Raw genomic sequence first — 19,645 nt, forward strand, 5'->3', positions numbered from 1 at the left:
AAAACTATACTCGCGAATTCTTGAGATTCATATGATAGTATATGCTACAAATATAAGATATTTAAATAACTAGAGATTTTATTTTTACAAAATTGTAAATCGTTAACTATTTTTCATTAATGAGTTTCGTACTTTTGAATTATTTTATGTAGGATACACTGGTGGTGAAGAAACTGAATCTGTACCACAATAGCTACAACATTGACCCGCCGCCCTTCGAACTGCCGCTGCAGTTGGCCCGCAAGAAGTTCCGGACACTGGGCTACGCGGCCTTCGAGGACGAGCTGCTCAATCAGTACCAAATCCAGCGGATCCAATCGGCTCACAACAGCTTCGAACCGAAGCTACCGGCTCCCTGCCGGGATGCGGATGTGGATGTCATGGGCATGGCCTGCGGAAAGGAGTTCGGCCTGGTGCGGGCCAGCAATGGCAGGGTTTACTATTACGGAAAGTCCGCAGCCCTGGGACTGAAGTGTGTGGGTCGCACCCCGACGTTAAAGCTCACCGAACTAGTGATCTCCAAGGCGGCCAATATAGTCCATGTGGCCGTGGGACACGATGGCATCCATGCTCTTCTGGTCAACGATGACGGGACCGTCTTCTTTGCGGGTACAGCCCGTCGGGGCGAGGATGGGGATAGCAGCAAGAATCGGAGACAACCGAAGGCGGTGAAGCCCAAGAAGATGACCAAGATCGATGGTCATGTGGTGGTTCATGCCGCCTGCAACAATGGCACCTCCGCCTTTGTGACGAAATCGGGAAAACTGATCATGTACGGCAAGGATACGGCCCACTGCGATGCCATGGGCTTCGTCAGTGAGCTGCTGGATCAGCACGTGACCAAGGTGGCCCTGGGCAAGGCCCACTGTGTGGCCCTCAATGCCAAGGGGCAGCTCTTCTCGTTCGGACTGAACAACAAGGGTCAGTGCGGCAGGATATTCAACAAGTTGCAGCCGGTGAAGGATGTGCCTCCGTTTGCCTCATCCTCAACGGCAGCCGCCTGTTTTGCATCCCTGCTGCCACTGGACAAGCGCCTGAAGTTGGACTTCTCCACGCTGTGCGACTACGACGATCACAATCTGGTTCAGGGTCAGTGCCGCGTGTGTGTCATTTGTCGGGAGTGCACCGGCTACAATGTCAGTTGTGTCTCCGCCCTGAATGTCCCGCTGGAGCAGCGCTTGGCAGGCAGCATATGTCCCTGTGGCCACGGAGATGCGGGCTGTGCCAAGTGTGGTCTCTGCGCCGCCTGCATTGCCCTTCAGGACAGCGATGGTGAGTTAATCTGTTCAGATGGGTGTACCCATTTAAGTACTAAACACCCATCTCCCCCTGCAGAAGCCAAAACGGAACTTAAGCCACCACCCAGTGACGTACAACAGCGCCAACAGCGCTCCAAAACCCTTATCATGCGCCGCAAGGAGCGCAAGGGTGAATTGGAGACAGGGGCCGCCGGCGGAGGAGCTGCCACGCCCACTGACCTGGACAAGGATCCGCCTCGAGTGGCTCCGCTGGCCCCACAGCTGCTGCAGCTTACGAGCTCTTCACCAGTGGTCCAGGTGGCTTGTGGATTGCATCACACCGTGGTGCTTACTTTGGCCGGCGAAGTGTACACCTTTGGGAGCAATCAATACGGCCAACTGGGCAGTGGAGACTTGCAGCCGGTGAACGGACCAGTTCGTGTCCAGGTTTCCGGAGCCATCAGCCAAGTGGCCGCCGGGAGCAATCACACCGTACTGCTGACATCCAAGGGAATGGTGTACACATTTGGCAACTACCAGAAGGGACAACTGGGACGATTACCCAGCGACTATGGGGTGAAGCCTCCGCCCCAGGACGACGACTCTCCGGTGGGACCTGGATCTGATGGTGGGGGAGCAGGTGGATCGCCAACAGTTGCGCCAGTGGGAATGCCTGGTCCGGAGCGATCCCAGTCCCCGGCCACCGTACAACCAAGTGGCTCCAAGGAGATGCCTCCGCTAATGCCGGTGCTTACCCAGCGCCAGAAGTTCCTTTGGAACTGCTCGCCCGGAGCCGTCTTGTAAGAGAATCTCCCGGTGGAATAGTTATACCCTGATCACTAATGGGAAACTCTCTTTCTTCTTCCAATCTTCCAGTGGTTTGGGCCCCTGTTATGGCAAAAAGGTCACCTGGATAGGCGCCAATGGAGATCAGACCTTTATTAAGATAGACGAATCCCTGATCACAGCCCAAATGCTGCCCAAGATGCATGTGGTGGCCAACAAGAAGACGATATGTAAGTGTACCGCAAAATCGATGGGAAACCAATGCTAATCCTTTAATTATCCTGCCACCGGAATAGTGCTCATCCCCAGCATTCCGCTGTCCTTCCACACGCTCTCCATAAATCGGCGCGATGGCAGTTGTACGGCTCATTATCGAGGACAAACCAACTTTGTGAAACTGATGCAGGCACAGCCGGAGCAACAGCAGCCGGAGATCAACTCCAACCTGGATGTGGTTGTGACTCCCGTGGCGGAATCACCGGCCTCCACCTCGTCGCTTCTGACGGCCTTGACGGGCACAGCCACGGCTGGTGTGCCCATCAACGAGCAGATGTCCCGGAGCATGCACGAGGGCCGGAACCAGATCTTCGAGGAGCAGCCGCCCCCGGAGGTGGGGTCATCCGCTGCAGCAACGGGAAGTGGAACAGTAGCAGCTCCTGGAACACCGGGATCGGGATCAGTGCCGGCGGCAGCAGGGTCTGTGCCAAGACCTCGGCGTGGTGGCAAGCAGGGTGGCAGTTCCCCGGAACCGATTCCATCGCCACCACAACTGGCCTTCACCATGGACCCCACCTACAATGTCCTATGGGTATTCGATGGAGCAGCACGGAAATTGCGCTGCCACAATGTCGTGGCCAGTGACATCAACGAGAGTGACGCGGTGAGTTAGAAGGTTATATGTTTATTTATTTCTATCTTAACTAGTTTCACGATGAGTAAAAGGGTATATTATAGACTATGAAAGCTCGGAAGTTGGGATTATGCATGCAGATTTTAGAGATTCTTGCGCAGCGCAAGTTTATTTGTTTAAATGGGGTATATCATAGTCGAGGCAATGGACAATAGCATTTCCCCATGCTTATTTATTTATTTATATTTATATGGCTATTTATCAGAACTTATGACACAAACATTTCCTATGATACTCACATCTAACCCCTCGATCTCTTCCAGAACTCGGCCACTTATCGATCGCTGCTCTCGCCGGAACTATCCCTACCAGATCGCGTGGACTCACGCGTGGCGCGCTCACAGGCCTCCCTGAATCTGCTCGCCTGCCTGGACATCCTCACGTCGGCGCAGGACAACATACCCGGATGCTTCGAGCAGCCGCTGCTCAAGCAGACCCAACAGACGGCGGAGGCGCAGGCCGGCGAGTTCCAAGTGGTCAGCCGGTTCGACAATTTCGGCGGCGGTTGGGGCTACTCCGGCCACAGTGTGGAAGCCATCCGCTTTTCGGCGGACACGGACATTGTGATCTGTGGCTTCGGGATGTTCGGCGGTCGCGGGGAGTATAGCTGCAAGCTGAAGCTCTTCGATCTGGGCGGCGATGGCGGGGGCTACGAAAAGGAGGGCATCCTGATCAGCGAGACCAAGGAGGTGCCGTACGAGTGCGGCGCCAGGAGCAAGCACCACATCCTCCTGCCCAAGCCGGTCAGTGCGGTGGCTGGCAGATGGTACCTGGTGTGGGCTCGGATCGCTGGACCCTCCTCCGATTGCGGGTCCTGCGGCCAGGCCTCTGTGACCACCGAGGATCAGGTGGTCTTCTCCTTCAAGTCCAGCAAGAAGGCCAACAATGGCACCGATGTCAACTCCGGCCAGATACCGGCCATCCTGTACCGCCTGGTGACCCAGGACTGCAAGCAAACGCCGGCCCAAATGGACGCCGATCCTGTGCAGCGCATTTCCCGGGCCTTTGCCAACAGTGTGAGCCGCGAGTGCTTCGAGAGCCTGGTGGTCCTGCTCAGCTGGTCCTGGGATTGCTTCAAGCTGCAACTGCGCGAGGAGCGGGATCGCTCCCGACCACTGCAGCTCCAGCAGTCGCTGCAGTACCTCGGCTACGTTATCAAATCATGCCTGCGCCTGTTGCGCAAGTACACCAACGAGATCTACCCCCAGCGGAACTCCTCCACATCGCTGACTGCGGGCGGTGGTGGATCCAATGCCGCCCACGGCAACGGCCTGGTGACCGCAGCCAAGGTGGTCCAGTCCAAGGCAAACAAAGGTGACTCCTGCTTGTATACACAAGTGTTTATTTTGCTAATGTACTCCTCTTAATTTTGTTGTAGACAAGAATGCTCCGCGTGTGGTGGCCGGTGGAGCCGTAATGGCCAAGTACTTTGGAGACCCATCGCCATCGGCGGCCCCGTCCATGATCAGCAGTGGCGGAAGCGGAGGAGCACCGTCCACATCGGCCTCGGCAGCGGTGGCAGCCGGCAGCGGAACTCCCGTGACCCGGAAGACCAACATGGAGAACATCCAGCTGGCGGAGTGCATCGGCAATGTCAGGGCCCTGCTCATTGGCATCTTTTGCGATGACATCTTCAAGGACATAGCCACGGATGAGGGTGAGTTGGGAGTCGGAATATATGTAAACCCATTTCTTATAACCCTCGTTACCTTCGCAGGCTATGAACTCTCATTGGAGATCCTGGACGAGTGCCACCTGAGCTTCGTGGCCTGCTTCGATGCCTTCTATCCAACCTCGTCGTTGAAGTGGAATTGCCTGTGCGACCTGCTCGCCCAAATGGATCGTGGAGCCTTGCATTCCCGCCTGCTGAGTGCCATCCTGGCGGGACTCTGCTCACCATCGGTGAAGCTAAGGGCCACCTTCTCCCTGCTCAGTGCAGCCGGCAACGAACGCCAGTCGATCATCAGTCCCAGCGACAACTCCGGCCTGCCCATGCTCTCCTCCACGGACGCCCATCCGTATCCCGTGCTGGTGGAGCAGATGATCTACCGCACGCAGCAGGAGAAGAGTGACTTTCTGAGCAACTCCTGGACATTTAAGGATGTGCTAGTGCGTCTGCTGGACATAATCGCCAGTCCCATTCGCTCCCGCATCGAGGCGATTTACAGCCGGAGTCTGGGAAGCCTTGGTGGCTGCTATCCTGGTGGCAAGGAGAGCGTCAATCAGGGCCTCATTGACAACTGTTGTCACCTGCTGGCCAGGGTTCTGGCCGAGATCGTCTACCAAACGGCGATGGGAGAGTATGACAAACTGTTCATGCCGCCCAGAACGCTCCACTCGACGGGAGCTCGCTTCGCCCGCTGTGATGTGAGTCGCACCTGGAATACCGGAAACTTTGGACCCGATGCCATTGCCTTCGCCGTGGATCGACCTGGTGTGGCCATAGCTGGCGCCATGGTTTACTCGGGATCCGGGAGCTATGACTACCAGTTGGAGTTGCTGTACGATAATACGGCGGACCTGCAGCCGCAGCACAAGTGGGAGACCCTTGAGTCGGTGTCGGGCAGCTACGACCAGGATGCCGTCCACAACGATCTGGCGGAGATCAAGTTCGACCATCCGGTGCACATTAAGGAGAACGCTCGCTACGCCCTGAGACTGTGCTCCCAGGGGGCACGCACTTGCTCCGGCGACGCCGGCATGCCAGCGGTTCGAGGACCTTGTGGCGCCCAGTTCCATTTCTATGCCTGCGACCTGAGCTTCAATGGCACCACTCCTGCGAGGGGTCAATTGCCCTGCATTCTGTATTACAGCACACCCATGAAACAGGACGGAAACTCGGCCAGCGGACGATCTGGAGATGGACCCAGTGTGGTGCCCCACATGGAGGAGCGTATAATGCTTCTGGGACCCCATGAGGTCTCCACCCGGGATACAGCCCTGCAAATCGCCGCTGACATCACCAAGAAATGCACAGAGCTGCTCATCCTGGCGCGCAATGCCATGGCTGCCTCTTGCTCGCCCTCGGACAACAGTTCCAATCACACGCAGACCATCGATTCCGAGCACAATATCACGCCCATCGAGGAGCACATGGACATCAACTGGGCGAACAACTCCAGGACAGCCGCCCTGCCCACTGCAATCGATCCCCAGCTGTCCACGGCCAGGGATCTGGGCAAGCGCATCGAGTCCTTTTCGAAGGGTCTCATGGAGACACTCAAATTCGACAAGCGGTCCACCAATCCCTTTGAGATGGAAATCGAGATTGGAGCCACCGAAGTGGAGGAATCAGCGGACTTGAGGAATGGCCAAAGCCAGAGCCAGAGTCAGAGTCAGAACCAAAGCCAAAGTCAGAGTCAGAGTGTTCCGATAAATGGCAATGAGAGGACCACGGATTTCGAGATCGCCGAGCAACCGACTCAGCAATCGGTGACCCACCAAGTGCACTCCGACTCGGAGGAGGCTCCGCTGGAGGTGGCCGGAATGGCGGCGGCTGGCAGTGGGGTGAGTGTGGCCGGAGGATCCAGAGCCGAAGTTGTGGCCGGAGTTGGCAGTCAAGTGGCCGCGGTGCAACTGCTTGAGGTCTTCAATCTGGCCGCCTCCAATATGTTCCACACCCTACTGCCGCTGGTCTATGCCCACATTGCCAACCTGGCCTGCAGTGATCCCAAGAGCTCAGTCCAGATTCTGGGTCTGATCAAGGAGATCCTGCCGCACATCGCTGCCCTGAACCAGCTGCACGTGTCCAAGGATCAGCGTCAGCCGGAACCGGCTCTATTTGCCACACAGACCTCGAGTTCTGGCTCCAGCTCAAGCAACAGCACAACGAGCAATCACTACTGTGTGGTGGAGAGTGAGCATCCGTACAGGAGCGCCAGCATTAGCAGCTATCGCGTGGAGTTCCCGCCCTGCGTCCAGTGGCTCACCATCGAGTTTGACCCGCAGTGTGGAACGGCCCAGCTGGAGGATTACCTGCTGCTGTCGATTCCCATGCGTCCTGCCTCGCAGGCGCCGTTGGTGCCGCATGTGGATGACTATCTGGAGCAGGCGGACAACAATGTGCAGGGTGCCCAGGCGGACAGGAGGCGCACCACAGGCGGTGGAATCGCCGGAAGCGGAGCAGCACCGAGCACACACCAACGCTCCGCCAGTGTCCAGTTGACCATGGCCAGTTGCTGTCGCAGTCCGGGTGGCGGAAATGCTCCGGGATCCGCATCTGCCCCCAGTTCCGTGCCCCTGCGCAGCCAGGATCCCAACGACAGGGAGTGGATTGTGGTCAAGAAGTTTAACACGTAAGTGGAATGATGACTCAATGGGTGATATCAATCTTTACTGATCCTGAATTCCGATTTGTCCTTTAGCGCCTCAACCTGGCTGCACAATGTCCTCATTCTGCCCGGGAACTGCGTGGAGTTCTCCCTGGAAACAGCCTCGCTTTATGCCCAGGATCCGCACAACAATCGCTATGGCTTCAAGTGTCTAGTGGTGGGTTACGACAATCCCACATCGGTGAGTCTCGGCCCGACTCCAAAAATCGAATTGCCGTCCCTTTCTAAACCATGTTCTTCCCTCTCGCTCAGATCAATGCCAGCAACTCGTGTCTGATTCGACTGGAGCAGGAGTTGGCCTACCTGGGCGGCATGTGCAGTGCCAATCTGATGAAGAAGGAGCTTAATTTGCCAGGTGACTTATGAAATGTGTGCTTTGTACTTTGGGTTATCTTAAAGTTCCTATTTACCATATCAGATGACAAGGATGTGGAGGACATGAGCGGCGTTGAGGATACCATCAACGCCCATCACACCCTGCTCTCCAAGGGATTTGCCCTTTCCGAACCCCAGTTGACCGTGCACCAGGCCTTGGAATCGTATCTGCCCATCGGGTGAGTTTCTTTTAAGCCATTATTTAAATTACACACAGAAAAACTTTTAGGTAAAATTGACCAAATAAAATAGTTTAATGGTCCCAAACCAAATCAATAGTTACTCTCCCAACAACGAAATACACACAACTAACCATTTTATGGTAGGTTTACTATTAAATAGTAACCAAAGCAACAGTAAAATATACATACGTCACTATTTTTTTATAGTTGTTAACCCTTTTTTACAGTTACGTAACTATCCACATTGGTCAGTTTTACCCATAACATTTTTTGGTGTGTACTCTTTTGTACTTACAATAAAAAATTCAATCAAACTGTAACACTTGAGAATCTATAAATGGACCGGATTTAAAAAGTAATTATTTTACGATGATCTTGTAAACATGTGCCAAGAGAACTACATTTTTAAAGATATTAAAACTGTACAATTTTTCTGTGAACATCTCTTCTATCATGTGCAACTTATAAACACATCTATATATTTTACGATCCAACTTTGCCCTTTGATTTGCGTAATTATCAATTTTTCCACTAATTAAATGTCTAAATGTTCTGTTTGAAAGAAAACTAAAAAATGCAAATATCTACAAACTTGACAAAAACCGAAAACCATGCATACCATATTATTAATATTATATCATTATTATAATATACTAGTAATTCTATAATACTAACATAAACCATAGAAAAAAGAAGACTCTTTTGGCTTTAGTTTGATTTATTCCATATATTTGGTGGGGTATGGCGAACCCACCTGGATATTTCTGGGCAAGATCCCAGCCTACATGCGACTATTTACATGGCCACTTACAACTGACAAGCATTACGAGTTATGCATTAATTAGAATAAGATACTTTACGACTAACTGTAGGCTATTGTTTTGGTACAGCGAAAGGTCACGCATTGGTGGTTCCGTATGATGGGTGGTGGTGATGGTGGTGGTGCTCCCCCAACCACTCCACCGCCCGCTCCTCTAGCTTCATTTAGCTCTGTGTCTCTGTGGGTAGAGGGTCTGCTATGGGTTTCGATGTGGTCGAAAACAGTCCTCAAAATGTCTTTCCTTGGCGTCTACAAATCAGTCTTTAGCAGGCCAGCGTTCTCGATTTGGTATACGATCTGGGTCTCCTTGTAAGTGCGCGGCTCCGGCTGCACTACGTCCAGTTTGCGGCGTCGTCGTCGCTGCACCACTCGCCACCAGAGCAGCAGGATCAGCAGGATTAGCAGCAGTCCCAGGACCACACTTCCTGTAATGATGTATGCCATGTAGCTGCGCTCCCGACACTGATCCGTGATCAGCAAACGCAGCGGCATATAGGGCTGTACCCTCTGATCTCCACCGAATTCGGGAGGATGAAACATCAGCTGATCGCTGTGGAGCCGAAAGAAGTCCGCCCGTGGCAATGGTGGCTCTACATTCCTGTCCAGCTGCTCACAACTCCAGGAATTATCGTAGCGCAGATCACGGATGCTGAGGGAGAAGCTGGTGTCGAAGCGCAGTGGTTGGGGGGCAATTGCTCCTCCTGTGCCATCTGCTCGGGGATCTGCTCCTGGACGAGAGCTGCGCAGGCTGTTGTTGTGGAAACGCAGCTCCAGGTGCTCGCTCAACTGGTACGAACGATGAACGGTGAGGCTGCGGAAGGCGATCTCACTGGTGGCCCCGAAGTCATTGCCCCGAATTGTCACCGCATCGCGGATTTGGGCCTCCAACCACTCGCCATCCACGGACACAAAGTGGTTATCGCTCAGGCTTAACTTGGAGACAACTGGAGGAGACTAAGAGATTGATAAATGTTCTTCGGGGGATATTTTATCAAAACCTACGCTTGAAGGAGAAGGCATGGGAGTGGACCTCCTGGAACTGATTGCCCCGCAGACTCAGTTCGTTGGTGACCTCGAGCTCGTAAAAAGCTCGTGTGGGCAAATCACCCAGGAATTGGCAGTTGGCAATGGTCATCTGCTCCACGGCAAACTTCTTGAAGGCCTGTAAATCAAATAAAATTATATATTATTCATAATAACCACAGAGGTTCTTTTGCTGACTCACCTGACTCTCGATGCGCTGTATGGTGACCCCGTCGAACTTGAGCAATATGGCACTATCCTTAGTGGTGGTGAACCCGAAGGGCTTCATCAGATCGATCCGGCCGCCCACGAATGAGATCTCCGCGATGTTGCCATTGATGGCATGCGATTCGATCAGCTTGAGGTTCGTCTGCTCGAATTCCACGATCAGAGCCTTGTTGCTGGCATATCGCGGCACACTCAACGCGTACTCGCGGAGCACCAGCTGACCCACCTGGCGGAAGGTCACCTTCTGCAGGCCCATCGTGTCCGCCAGCCGATTGGCCTCCACCACAAGGTCCCGACAATTGCGGATCTCAATCGTGTCCACGCCTCCATGCAGAGGTGGCAAAACCATGGGCTGCAGAATAAAGGAACGTTTAAAACTAGATAGACCTATAAGAAATAAAGATCTAAGAAAGTGCCAAAAAAGTTTTGAACAGACATAACTAATGAAAATCCCTCTACATGTAAAAGAAATACTATAAAGCAAATGGACACCCAAAAAACTAAGGTGTACCATTACTAATTAAACAATTAGACCTGCTGATAACGAAAGCCTGATACCATTTTTAAAATAATTACTCATTGATATGATAAAAACCGAATGTCAATGTTTTGGAAGGTATTTGTCATATCATTTTTATAGTGTAATTTTTTGTATATTCATTTTCACTTTTGAAAATAGAAAATTCGATAAGTTCTTAACACTACATTTTAAATCTTCTAATACTAGGCAGAATAGATATTTGAAAAATGGTAATGATATCATTTTTTTTATGAGAAAACGGTATGTAAACATTAACGAGTTGACTCACCTGGTCGGAGTTGTTGCAGTCGCAGGTGATGGTGGTTCCGTATTCCCCACAGGTCACCTTCGCGGGATCCGCCCGGACGGAGTGGGGGAAAAGGAAGAGGAAGAGGAGGGGCAGGAGGAGCCATGGCCACGCCGTGGGATCCTTGAGATTTCTGATATTCCGCATGATTTCTCGACTGATCCGCCTATGGCTAATTATTCACTCATATTAACCTGTGCTTCTCGCTCTCTCTTTTTTCGTCAACTTATTCTCCGGCCCACTCTTTGTTCATTTTCTAGTTGTGTTTACCATCCGCTCCGTTTTGCACTGCTCTCCGCCGTAAGCGTTCCGTGGAAATGCTGATAAAGTCCGATTCCGATTCGTTCCAGCCTTATCTTTGAAGGTGTTTCTTATCTATAGTATAAGTACACATATGTATGAGTTACAGTCGTGTGTTGGCATTCGTGTGTCGAATTTCTGTACTATATGTGTGTGTTTTCGGGCCGTCAGACTGAAATTGAGCTCCATTTTCCCCTCTTTATAGCAGATAATACCGATAGTAACTTCCTAACATGTCTAGCCCCATGTACCTTCCGAGTTTACTATAAATATTAACTGATTCTCAATAAAACATTTAAAATTAGGTGGCATTTAAACAAATATTTACAAAATAGTTACAAAATACATTTGAAACGGCAGATAGTAGTTTTAATATTGATGATTAACGCTAAAGAAAAATATTGGTCAACATGAGTAATTACACACATTAATCAAGTAAGAACAGATGTTTGGAAAATTGTGCACCTGTTTCATGCGACAAATTGCAGTTAAATTGGACAATAACCCTAAACCATTTAAATAGTTTAACATATAAATGCGGAATTAGGTATACAAATGGTCAAAAATAATTGAATAAAATAACAATAGGTAAAAAAAATACCAAAAATATACTTTTTAAGGATAATGATGATTAATTAATTGATAATTAAAATTGATCAAATTATATATAATTTGCGTTGCTAAGTTGGGAACGAATCTACTTTGAAACTAATATCGAGGGAAAATCATATAACAACACATATGTTTTAAATAAATTTAAAGATTTTGGCTTTACTGAATTTCTGGTGGAAATGCATATATGAAAGAAAAACAAATTTTACAAGTTGTTAACACTATTTCAGAGATATTTAAAAGATAAGATAACTTCATTATTAAAGCGATAGTTTCTGCAAGATAACGTCAGTGAATTTTCTGTGTTCAGCAAAACCGGGACACCTACTTCAATTCACAACCAATTCCTTTTTCGATTTTTTTAATAATGATCCTGGGGCCACGATCGCCGAACACAATAATTGTTGCTTCTCCATATCTTGCGTGTAAGTGGTTTTTATTTTTTGAGTTTTAACTATAGTTTCTATAAGATTTCTAGGTAAGAAATCAGAAGTAATCGATTGAGGAGCAATAAGTTCTAATACAAATTTTTAAACGATCACAGTCTTAATAAGTTTAAAATATTGTAATACAGAGATTCGCAAAAAAGTGTTTATTATTGTATAAGAAATAATTGTCATTTCTGTGAGGAAAATGTGGCAAAATCACACAAAAAATTTAAGCTGACCCAAAACAGAGTGATCGATTACCGATCTCGAGGCGAAATTTCGACCAACTACTTTGGGCAGTTGAGAGTGTCGATCATAATCAGCTAACGCTATTGCCCAACGATCGCAAACACACTAGCTCGCTTCCAAGATGGGGATGTGGACGAGGGTCTAATTGAATCACAACACCCTCTCCAATTGTGATCACTTCACCAGTTTTCTCCAGCCCCCCTCCAATCATCGCCGCTGCCGTCTGTTAATTGAATTCTGAGGTCGTATAGCAAACACTGGAAATCTCTCTGGCCCTGGAAATGGAGACTTCGTCTGGGTCTGGTAGCCCGAACATGAGCAATTATGCTTTGTTATTTGTTTATGGCCATTTCCATTTCCATTTGTTTATAGAACTCAATTTGCGCGAGAGGAAATTTAGTCAGCGCCAGAGTCGGGTCTTCATCTCAAGTGGCGACTGTTAAAATATTTGCGCACGAATCGAGGAATTCGAATAACCAGCACGAATGGGCATTCCAGAGACTCCAAGCTGACCATCACATACGCTTATAAATCAAGTATTTTATAAAGATATATTCACATTAAGGTTTAAAAATTTTAAATTGCATTTAACAAAGAACTTGTTGCGAAGCCAGTGGCATTAACCTTTAACTTTGTCCTTGGCAATGATAAGAAAAAGTGCTTTTAATGAATGGTCAACAAAATACTCTAATAAAGTAATTAAGATAATGCATTTCCGTATTTATAATGCCCTATCTAGTGATTGTCATAATAGAAGAGATTCTATATATATCACGATCCCCTTAATACCTTCCATAAAGTTTATTTTTTGCTATATCAGACGGGGCCTTAGAATTCCGGATGTGTTGCAGACGCGTTGGTCAACCCTTTGGGGTACATTCCATTAAATCAAGTGACGTTCATTGAGTGGACATGCGCTTAGGAAATTGAATTAAAGCGCAATTGCATTTCCTGTCAAGTAACAACTCGCTCACACGCACTATTTAAACCGTAGAATCAGAACCGGAGGCACAGACCCCTTGTTAACCCCCTCAGACTACGCCCCGGAATTACCCCAATTAGGAGGCAATTATGCTATAAATACTTAATGGTCAATAGGACCTATTAAAAAAAACCTTCCCTGGTTGTAAATGTAGAAATTAAAAAATAAAACTATTTTCTGCCATAATTTAAAAGTTATCTACAGAAAACAAAAATATAGTCAATCTTAAATTGGTTCTGCACTTTATTATATTTTCTTAGCTATGATTTTGAGACTTGAGAGTTACTTACTATAAGTACTTGCTGAGTAACCCATGATATTCCTTGTTTTATCGTTAAGAACTGAGAGTTACTTACTATAAATTAGCAAACATTGAGAGCTTATTTGATAGAAGGAAAGGTTAGTTAGTACAATATAAGTAACGCCATAACCTTCTTAAAAGACTTCTCTGCAATTATTTTGAAACCAAAGCTTTGTATATTCTGGTATTTTTGTTAACCCCACTGCGGTTATTTCGGCCACAATTGTACATACATATAATTAGCACATTTCATGGACTTGTAACCATTGACTTGAATTAATTCATAGCACAACTGAGCGAATCGAAAGGCTGCATTGCAATATACCAGTGGTCGGTTGCACATAGCATCGGTTACTGGGCTAAATACCGTTGCACTCGACCGATTGCCCCATTCGAAACGGGCTAAAATCACTATCTTATCGCCGCTTTTATCAACTGCGATAAGATGGCAAATGAGTCAGGAGTTGGAGCGATTGCCACACCATTTGACTCAATTCTCGCAGGATGACACATGTGTATATGGTAACCAAAGGTTTACATACGCATTACTCCATGCAGTTTGCACGGCAGAATGGAATTTATGGGAAATTCAATGACTAACTGGAGTATTTTCGACTGAGGGACAGTTGGAAATCAGTAACGGTGGAAATTCGTGGGTTAATGATATTTTTAAATGCCTTGATAAATTCCTGACGTCGCCAAGAAAAGTATCAAATATAGTTGATGGACTGTCTTTGATGAAATATCATTATCGTATCGTTATTGAACGCAAGAAATTATGAGTGAAGGATAGACTTAAATGTCAACCTACAAAGGAAATTTCTATGACTCCTAATCTTTTTTGAGCCTGTTCCTCATCCGCATGTAAAATTAAGAGTAGGCTTTAAATATAAAAAACCTATGCAAATTTATAGTTTAAAGCTTACTTTAAGTTTGACATGCAGACCAGAAAATGACTTTATGTCGAAGATTGTAATATCCTGTTTTGTGTTTTCCTTACCTTAAAATGGTCAGTATTATATGTAGGTATAATGTTATTAGTACTTACGGTTGATTCAAACCATGTAATTTTCTAGAAAGATTAGTAGATTTAACTAAGAAATAGAAATAACATATAACAAAGCCTATGTAAACCTAACTTTCTTGAAGGTACATCTTTTAATGTGTGTTTTCTCTTTCAAGATGGCTATTAAAAGTTAACTACAAGCTTTCCAGCGATTTAGCAAATCTTATCTGTTGCAAAATTGTCAACGACTTTCTTTCGAAGCTCGTTTATTGTAAAAGGCAAATCTACCGCAAAAGCTCATTTAGCCAAAGGTCCAACCACTTTAAAAGCGAAAATGTAGCAGTAGAATGCTGGGGGCACTTGACGGGGTTAATGTTTTTAGCCTGTTGTACTGCTGCTCTTTGCTTTCTACTACTTGAAATTCGTGCAGTTGTTTTGGTCTCCATACACTTGGCACAAATTCGATCAAGCTTTCATAACATTGACTTTGGCCCTGTTTGCTGAAGAACTTCTTTAAGCTCAGAACTTAAAGATATAATATTTCTTAAGTGGTAGTTCCTGTTTCAGGACTTTAACTAAACAGGAATATTTTACAGTTCGAGTGATCGAAGCTTGAAACGATTGTATCTTTAAGATATTGTCAAACAATCTTATCAATAAAATACCAGAGAATAGGTTTTTATCAGATCCAAACCTTTTGATAACAATTACTTTGAAAATTTTGTGAGTAAAGATCAGTATTAAAATGTTGGTACTTTAAATTTAGAAAAATCTAGGTAACTGCTTAGAAGTTTGGTTACTTAGAGACTTGACTGTACTCTGGAGCAAACAATTTTTTGTAACATTGACTTTCGGGGTTGGACTTTTTGCCGTTCCGAAAACGTTTTAATGGCAAAAGCAAACTAAAAACAGATTTTTATTTCACGTTTGCTTTTCTCCGTCGTCATTTAACCTTGAAATATCGAAATACGATGATGACGGGCAGCGGACATAATGGATATGGATATATGGCAAGGTGTCTGCCAATTTGTATTATATATTTATTTTTTATTTAGCAAGGGGGCGTTTGTGCTCACAAATATACACTGCTAATATGTGTTCCCCGGGGAAATAGCAAAAAAAAAATATCGAAGAATAGAGAGATGTTAAATTCTTGTTTGGGGCTTTGATTTGTTTTTGTCTTGTTTGTTTTGTTTGGATGCGTGGGCTGGTGATCATGATCACCAAGAAGAATACGGAGAAGAGAGAACCACACAAGAGAGGGAAGAATTCTTCTTCTCTGTTTGTTTGAATTCTTTTTTAGCCTTTCTCAGCATATTTGCAACGCAAATGCAAACCATTTTTCCTTCTCTCCCCATTAGTTTTTTTTATTACTTTGAACTTTATGGCGGTTCCAGAAAAGCGCACACAAACGAAAATCTTGACACATATGGAAACTATAGAGACACTCTAAAAAAAAGCGTGAATTTAAGCGAACCTTTGACGTAAATTGCCCAAGTAAATAATCGCATTTATTTATATTAGCAGTAAATATTAAAAGCACGCGAGCGGTCAGGCGGTTCTGTAGCCTTGTTTTTGTTGGTCGCCCAACCGGCGTAAGCGCGTACAACTGACAAACTGAGCGCCAAACCGTTGAACGCTGAACACCGAATGCTTAACGCCAACCGCCTAGCGCGAATAACCAATCTCCGACCCGATTCAGTGGTGAGCGTTCGACTATTTTCTGCCCAAAAATCCGTATGTAGGATGCGAATCATATACCCCAAAAGACTGCGAGTTCCAAACCACTTGCAGCGCATAAAATTTTTGGAATTGTACCCCCTGCGCGCTTAAAAATGAGTGCTGTGCTTCAAAACGTAAAGATATAAAAGACTGCGAGTTCAAATCCCAGCGTATGTGGCATGGGAATTGTACACCCCAAAAGACTGCGAGTTCAAAACCACTTGCAGCGCATTTAATTTTTTAACTTTTCCTCCTGCGCGCTTTAAAATTAGTGCTATGGTCCAAAACTTAGTTAAAGATATAAAAAACTGCGAGTTCAAGTCCCAGCGCAGTCTATATAATTTGTAGTTCGTTTTTATCAAGTTAAAAAATATTTTTTTACTTTTCTATTATTTTTTTTATTAACCTTAGGTAACACAAAATGTACTATTGACGGTTTTCTAAGATTAAAATTTTTTCAGGTACAAATGAACTAATTTTATGATTTTCATTGATGAAAGCAAAAAATAGCTAGTAAATATTTTATTTATTCTCAGGTTAAAAAGCAATTGAAAATTACCTATAACCTATGTTTTTTGATTTGTTTTTTTGTCTACCAAGGCGTATGCGCAATTTTGATACAAAGAGTCGTATACGCAATAATTTAGCTTTAGCTTTTTCCCGCCATTTCCGGCACTGACATCACTGTCGCAATCTCTCGTTTGAATTCGACGTGGATTTCTCTACCGCTCTCTGCTCGCTCTCTTCGTGAGTATTTTTGAGTTGAACGAGCGCCAGTTTGGCTGCGGCGATTTAGCGGGAGCGTCTCTCAAACGATCGCAAGCTCAAAAATCTGAAAACTACAACAAAATTACAAAGAAGGTGAAGAATTTTTGCGTTTATTGCCTGCACATGGAAAAATGAATTTCAAAATGGCACTTCTGAATTCAAAAATATTTGTAAAATCATATATTATTTTCCAAATATATACTGATAGTGTTGTAATAGGTACTAGAAGTTTCGTAGATATAAATTAATAAAAATTTAGGTGTGGAAATACAGGAATTTTTTTTATTAAATATACATCTTTAAAAAATAAAATCCAAAAAATGTAATCATTAAAAGATGTATCATATTACATATAGGAAACATATAATAATATTTCAGTTTATGGCACATCTTCCAATCGCTGAATTACTTGTATACATAGGATATATTTCTAAATTCTTTTTAAAAAGTACTCCTTATTTCTTTCTGTGTATATGCCCTTTAGTTTTGCTTTGTGTATGTCAAGTTGAAGTTGAACATGGATTTTTAACTTGAAATCTGTATCTGCGCGGCGCTTAATTGAACGATGCCACGCATCGCTTGACACTTGCCGCTTTGAAAAGGCCCCCGCAAAATTGCGGAGAAAGAGGGGATGGGAAAGGGAAGAAAGGAGAAAGGGAGAGAAAGATGAGGAGGCGGACAGTAGATCAACACAAATCAAATCAAATTTACTTGGGGGCAAACGCAAACATGGAGCACTTAGCGGTAGGCTTTTAAAGAGCTAGGCCATGTAAATATGTTAAACTTATGAGAAGGCTCTTCAGATCATTCGCTTTTATAAGTGCCCCTGGGAACCTCTCCGGATCCCCAACAAAGTTCAGTTGCAGACCACCCAACATCCGTAGGACTAGCCTTATCTCCCTGAAAATCGATAACAAGACCTATGGCATTCTCCCCCATGTTTCTATTGTGGTTTTAAACTGTTCCTATTTCTGGAACCTACGGAGAAACGAACTCATTCTTATCGCTGAAATAATAGAGTGGCAAATTGAGCATTTCATATTTATGGCTATTTGAGTGATTATATTTAAAAGTGCCGATAAGCACGCCATTTACCTTGTAGAAATGGAGGGGGTTTAAGTACCTCGGTCGTAAATATTACATTCCATTTAACTGATTTCTGCTGCTTCTTACAAATTTTTTTGTTTTTACATGCACTGTGAGATAATATTTGATGTATCACCGTTCAGTTTCACTGTCCATAAATATGATTGTTTAAAAAAAAACCTGATAAACGTTTCCAAGGTGTGCAATGAAGACATCGCACTTCCTGACTCAAAATATATTGTTGCATACTTTTAGGCGATCTTATTCGTGATTTAAAACCTTAGTGATCGTTTTACTTATATTAATTTGGGAACAGCTATAAAAGATAATTTTTAAAAATATTTTAGAAAAACCCTAATAAAATCGGAATATTAATATGAATCGGAAATGAGTATTTCATATAACTTTTTGGGGTTCGATAGTTCCGCTTGACATCTAAAATTCTATGAATTTTATAAAACCGATTGTAGGGCTGCTATAACCCTCCGAAATTATATTATACTGATATATTTTCTCGCAGTGACCCAGTTTATTTTGCCCCTGCAGAGAGATGTGAGCCAACTGATCAAGCCGATCAAACTGACTGAGCGCCTGCCTGACTTACTGACCATATATGCACATTAATAACTCGAAAAGGCTTTTAGAACGCATTTGCATGGCAGCCGCTGCGGCAACAACATTTAATTTGCAACAAAAACAGCCCGCTGACCGCGCTTGCAAATCAAGTTATACAACATTTCAAAATGCAATTTCAGCACACCCGCCTGGCATTTTCCTTTGGCTTTGTCTCTGGGATCGAATTCTATATTTTTTATTTTTGTTTATGTCAGCCATACACAAAACAGCTGTGTAAGTCAATAGCGATTAATATTTATGTCTCATACGCCAGCGTTTTGTTGATGTAACTGAGAAATCGACAATTTGATATGCCACCCTGTCGTTAAGAATCGGAAAATTGGGATCTTTGGTTTGTTTATTTAATTACTTGAGTTTTTGTTACTTTATAGGGTTCCTGGAAATATAGTTTTAAAATTGATTACGTATTTGTGGTCTAAATATTTAAATCGTATGACTTATATTCGTTAATTTTCCGGAACTCTAGTTCTGTAATAAAAAATATTCGACTATACTCAGTTCTTCAGAATAGTATGTTATATTTAATTAGACCATTTAATAAAGAGTAACATATTTCTGTTTATAATAGATTTAGAAACAAATTTTAAAAAAATTCATAGTTTTATAATTATAGGACTTACAATTTTCCATTTCAGTTTGAGCCTGAAACTTCTTGAAGTAAACCAGGTCAACTAGTAGTTTAGATGTTACCTATAACACAAGCTTACAAAATATGTTTTTAAGAAGCTCCAAGAAGGATTATGGGTGTTCCTGGTAGAGTTAGTCACCTAGATCACAAAAAAAAGGTCAATACATTTTTTTTTTATAGATAGGATCATAATCCATAATCCTTCGT

At 45.0% G+C, this 19,645-nt stretch overlaps 2 protein-coding genes across 3 annotated transcripts in view; one reads left to right on the forward strand and one right to left on the reverse strand.

Moving 5' to 3' along the window:
* The window catches only part of LOC119556431 (E3 ubiquitin-protein ligase highwire), a 55,359-nt gene that overhangs the window by 5,689 nt on the left and 30,025 nt on the right, over positions 1-19,645 (forward strand). The window contains exons 4-13 of the mRNA XM_037868659.1: positions 153-1,272; positions 1,336-2,038; positions 2,115-2,254; positions 2,321-2,904; positions 3,198-4,248; positions 4,313-4,591; positions 4,652-7,229; positions 7,299-7,446; positions 7,518-7,620; positions 7,684-7,819. Coding sequence (XP_037724587.1) covers positions 153-1,272; positions 1,336-2,038; positions 2,115-2,254; positions 2,321-2,904; positions 3,198-4,248; positions 4,313-4,591; positions 4,652-7,229; positions 7,299-7,446; positions 7,518-7,620; positions 7,684-7,819 — 6,842 coding nt within the window. The remainder of the gene's footprint in view (positions 1-152; positions 1,273-1,335; positions 2,039-2,114; positions 2,255-2,320; positions 2,905-3,197; positions 4,249-4,312; positions 4,592-4,651; positions 7,230-7,298; positions 7,447-7,517; positions 7,621-7,683; positions 7,820-19,645) is intronic.
* LOC119556433 lies at positions 8,523-18,205 on the reverse strand. 2 transcript variants are annotated; one of them, XM_037868662.1, is made up of 5 exons: positions 18,184-18,205; positions 10,703-11,095; positions 9,868-10,245; positions 9,645-9,804; positions 8,523-9,586 (listed from the first exon to the last, which is right to left on the reverse strand). In XM_037868662.1, the coding sequence occupies exons 2-5, from the start codon at positions 10,865-10,867 to the stop codon at positions 8,892-8,894; spliced, it is 1,398 nt and encodes a 465-aa protein (XP_037724590.1). In that variant the 5' UTR covers positions 10,868-11,095; positions 18,184-18,205; the 3' UTR covers positions 8,523-8,891. The 2 variants fall into 2 exon arrangements, with proteins under 2 accessions (XP_037724590.1, XP_037724589.1); XM_037868661.1 differs by lacking the exon at positions 18,184-18,205 and adding an exon at positions 16,076-16,230.

This window comes from Drosophila subpulchrella, chromosome X (assembly GCF_014743375.2).
Source record: "Drosophila subpulchrella strain 33 F10 #4 breed RU33 chromosome X, RU_Dsub_v1.1 Primary Assembly, whole genome shotgun sequence".
Taxonomy (NCBI): Eukaryota; Metazoa; Arthropoda; class Insecta; order Diptera; family Drosophilidae; genus Drosophila; species Drosophila subpulchrella.

Bases quoted from the DNA above. Each gene is read 5' to 3' on its own strand.
- LOC119556433 (XM_037868662.1), bottom strand. From the start codon at position 10,867: ATGCGGAATATCAGAAATCTCAAGGATCCCACGGCGTGGCCATGGCTC. The intron at 9,805-9,867 runs GTGAGTCAGCAA...TTTGATTTACAG, and splicing joins TACAGCGCATCGAGAGTCAG to GCCTTCAAGAAGTTTGCCGT. The intron at 9,587-9,644 runs GTAGGTTTTGAT...AGTCTCCTCCAG, and splicing joins CCATGCCTTCTCCTTCAAGC to TTGTCTCCAAGTTAAGCCTG.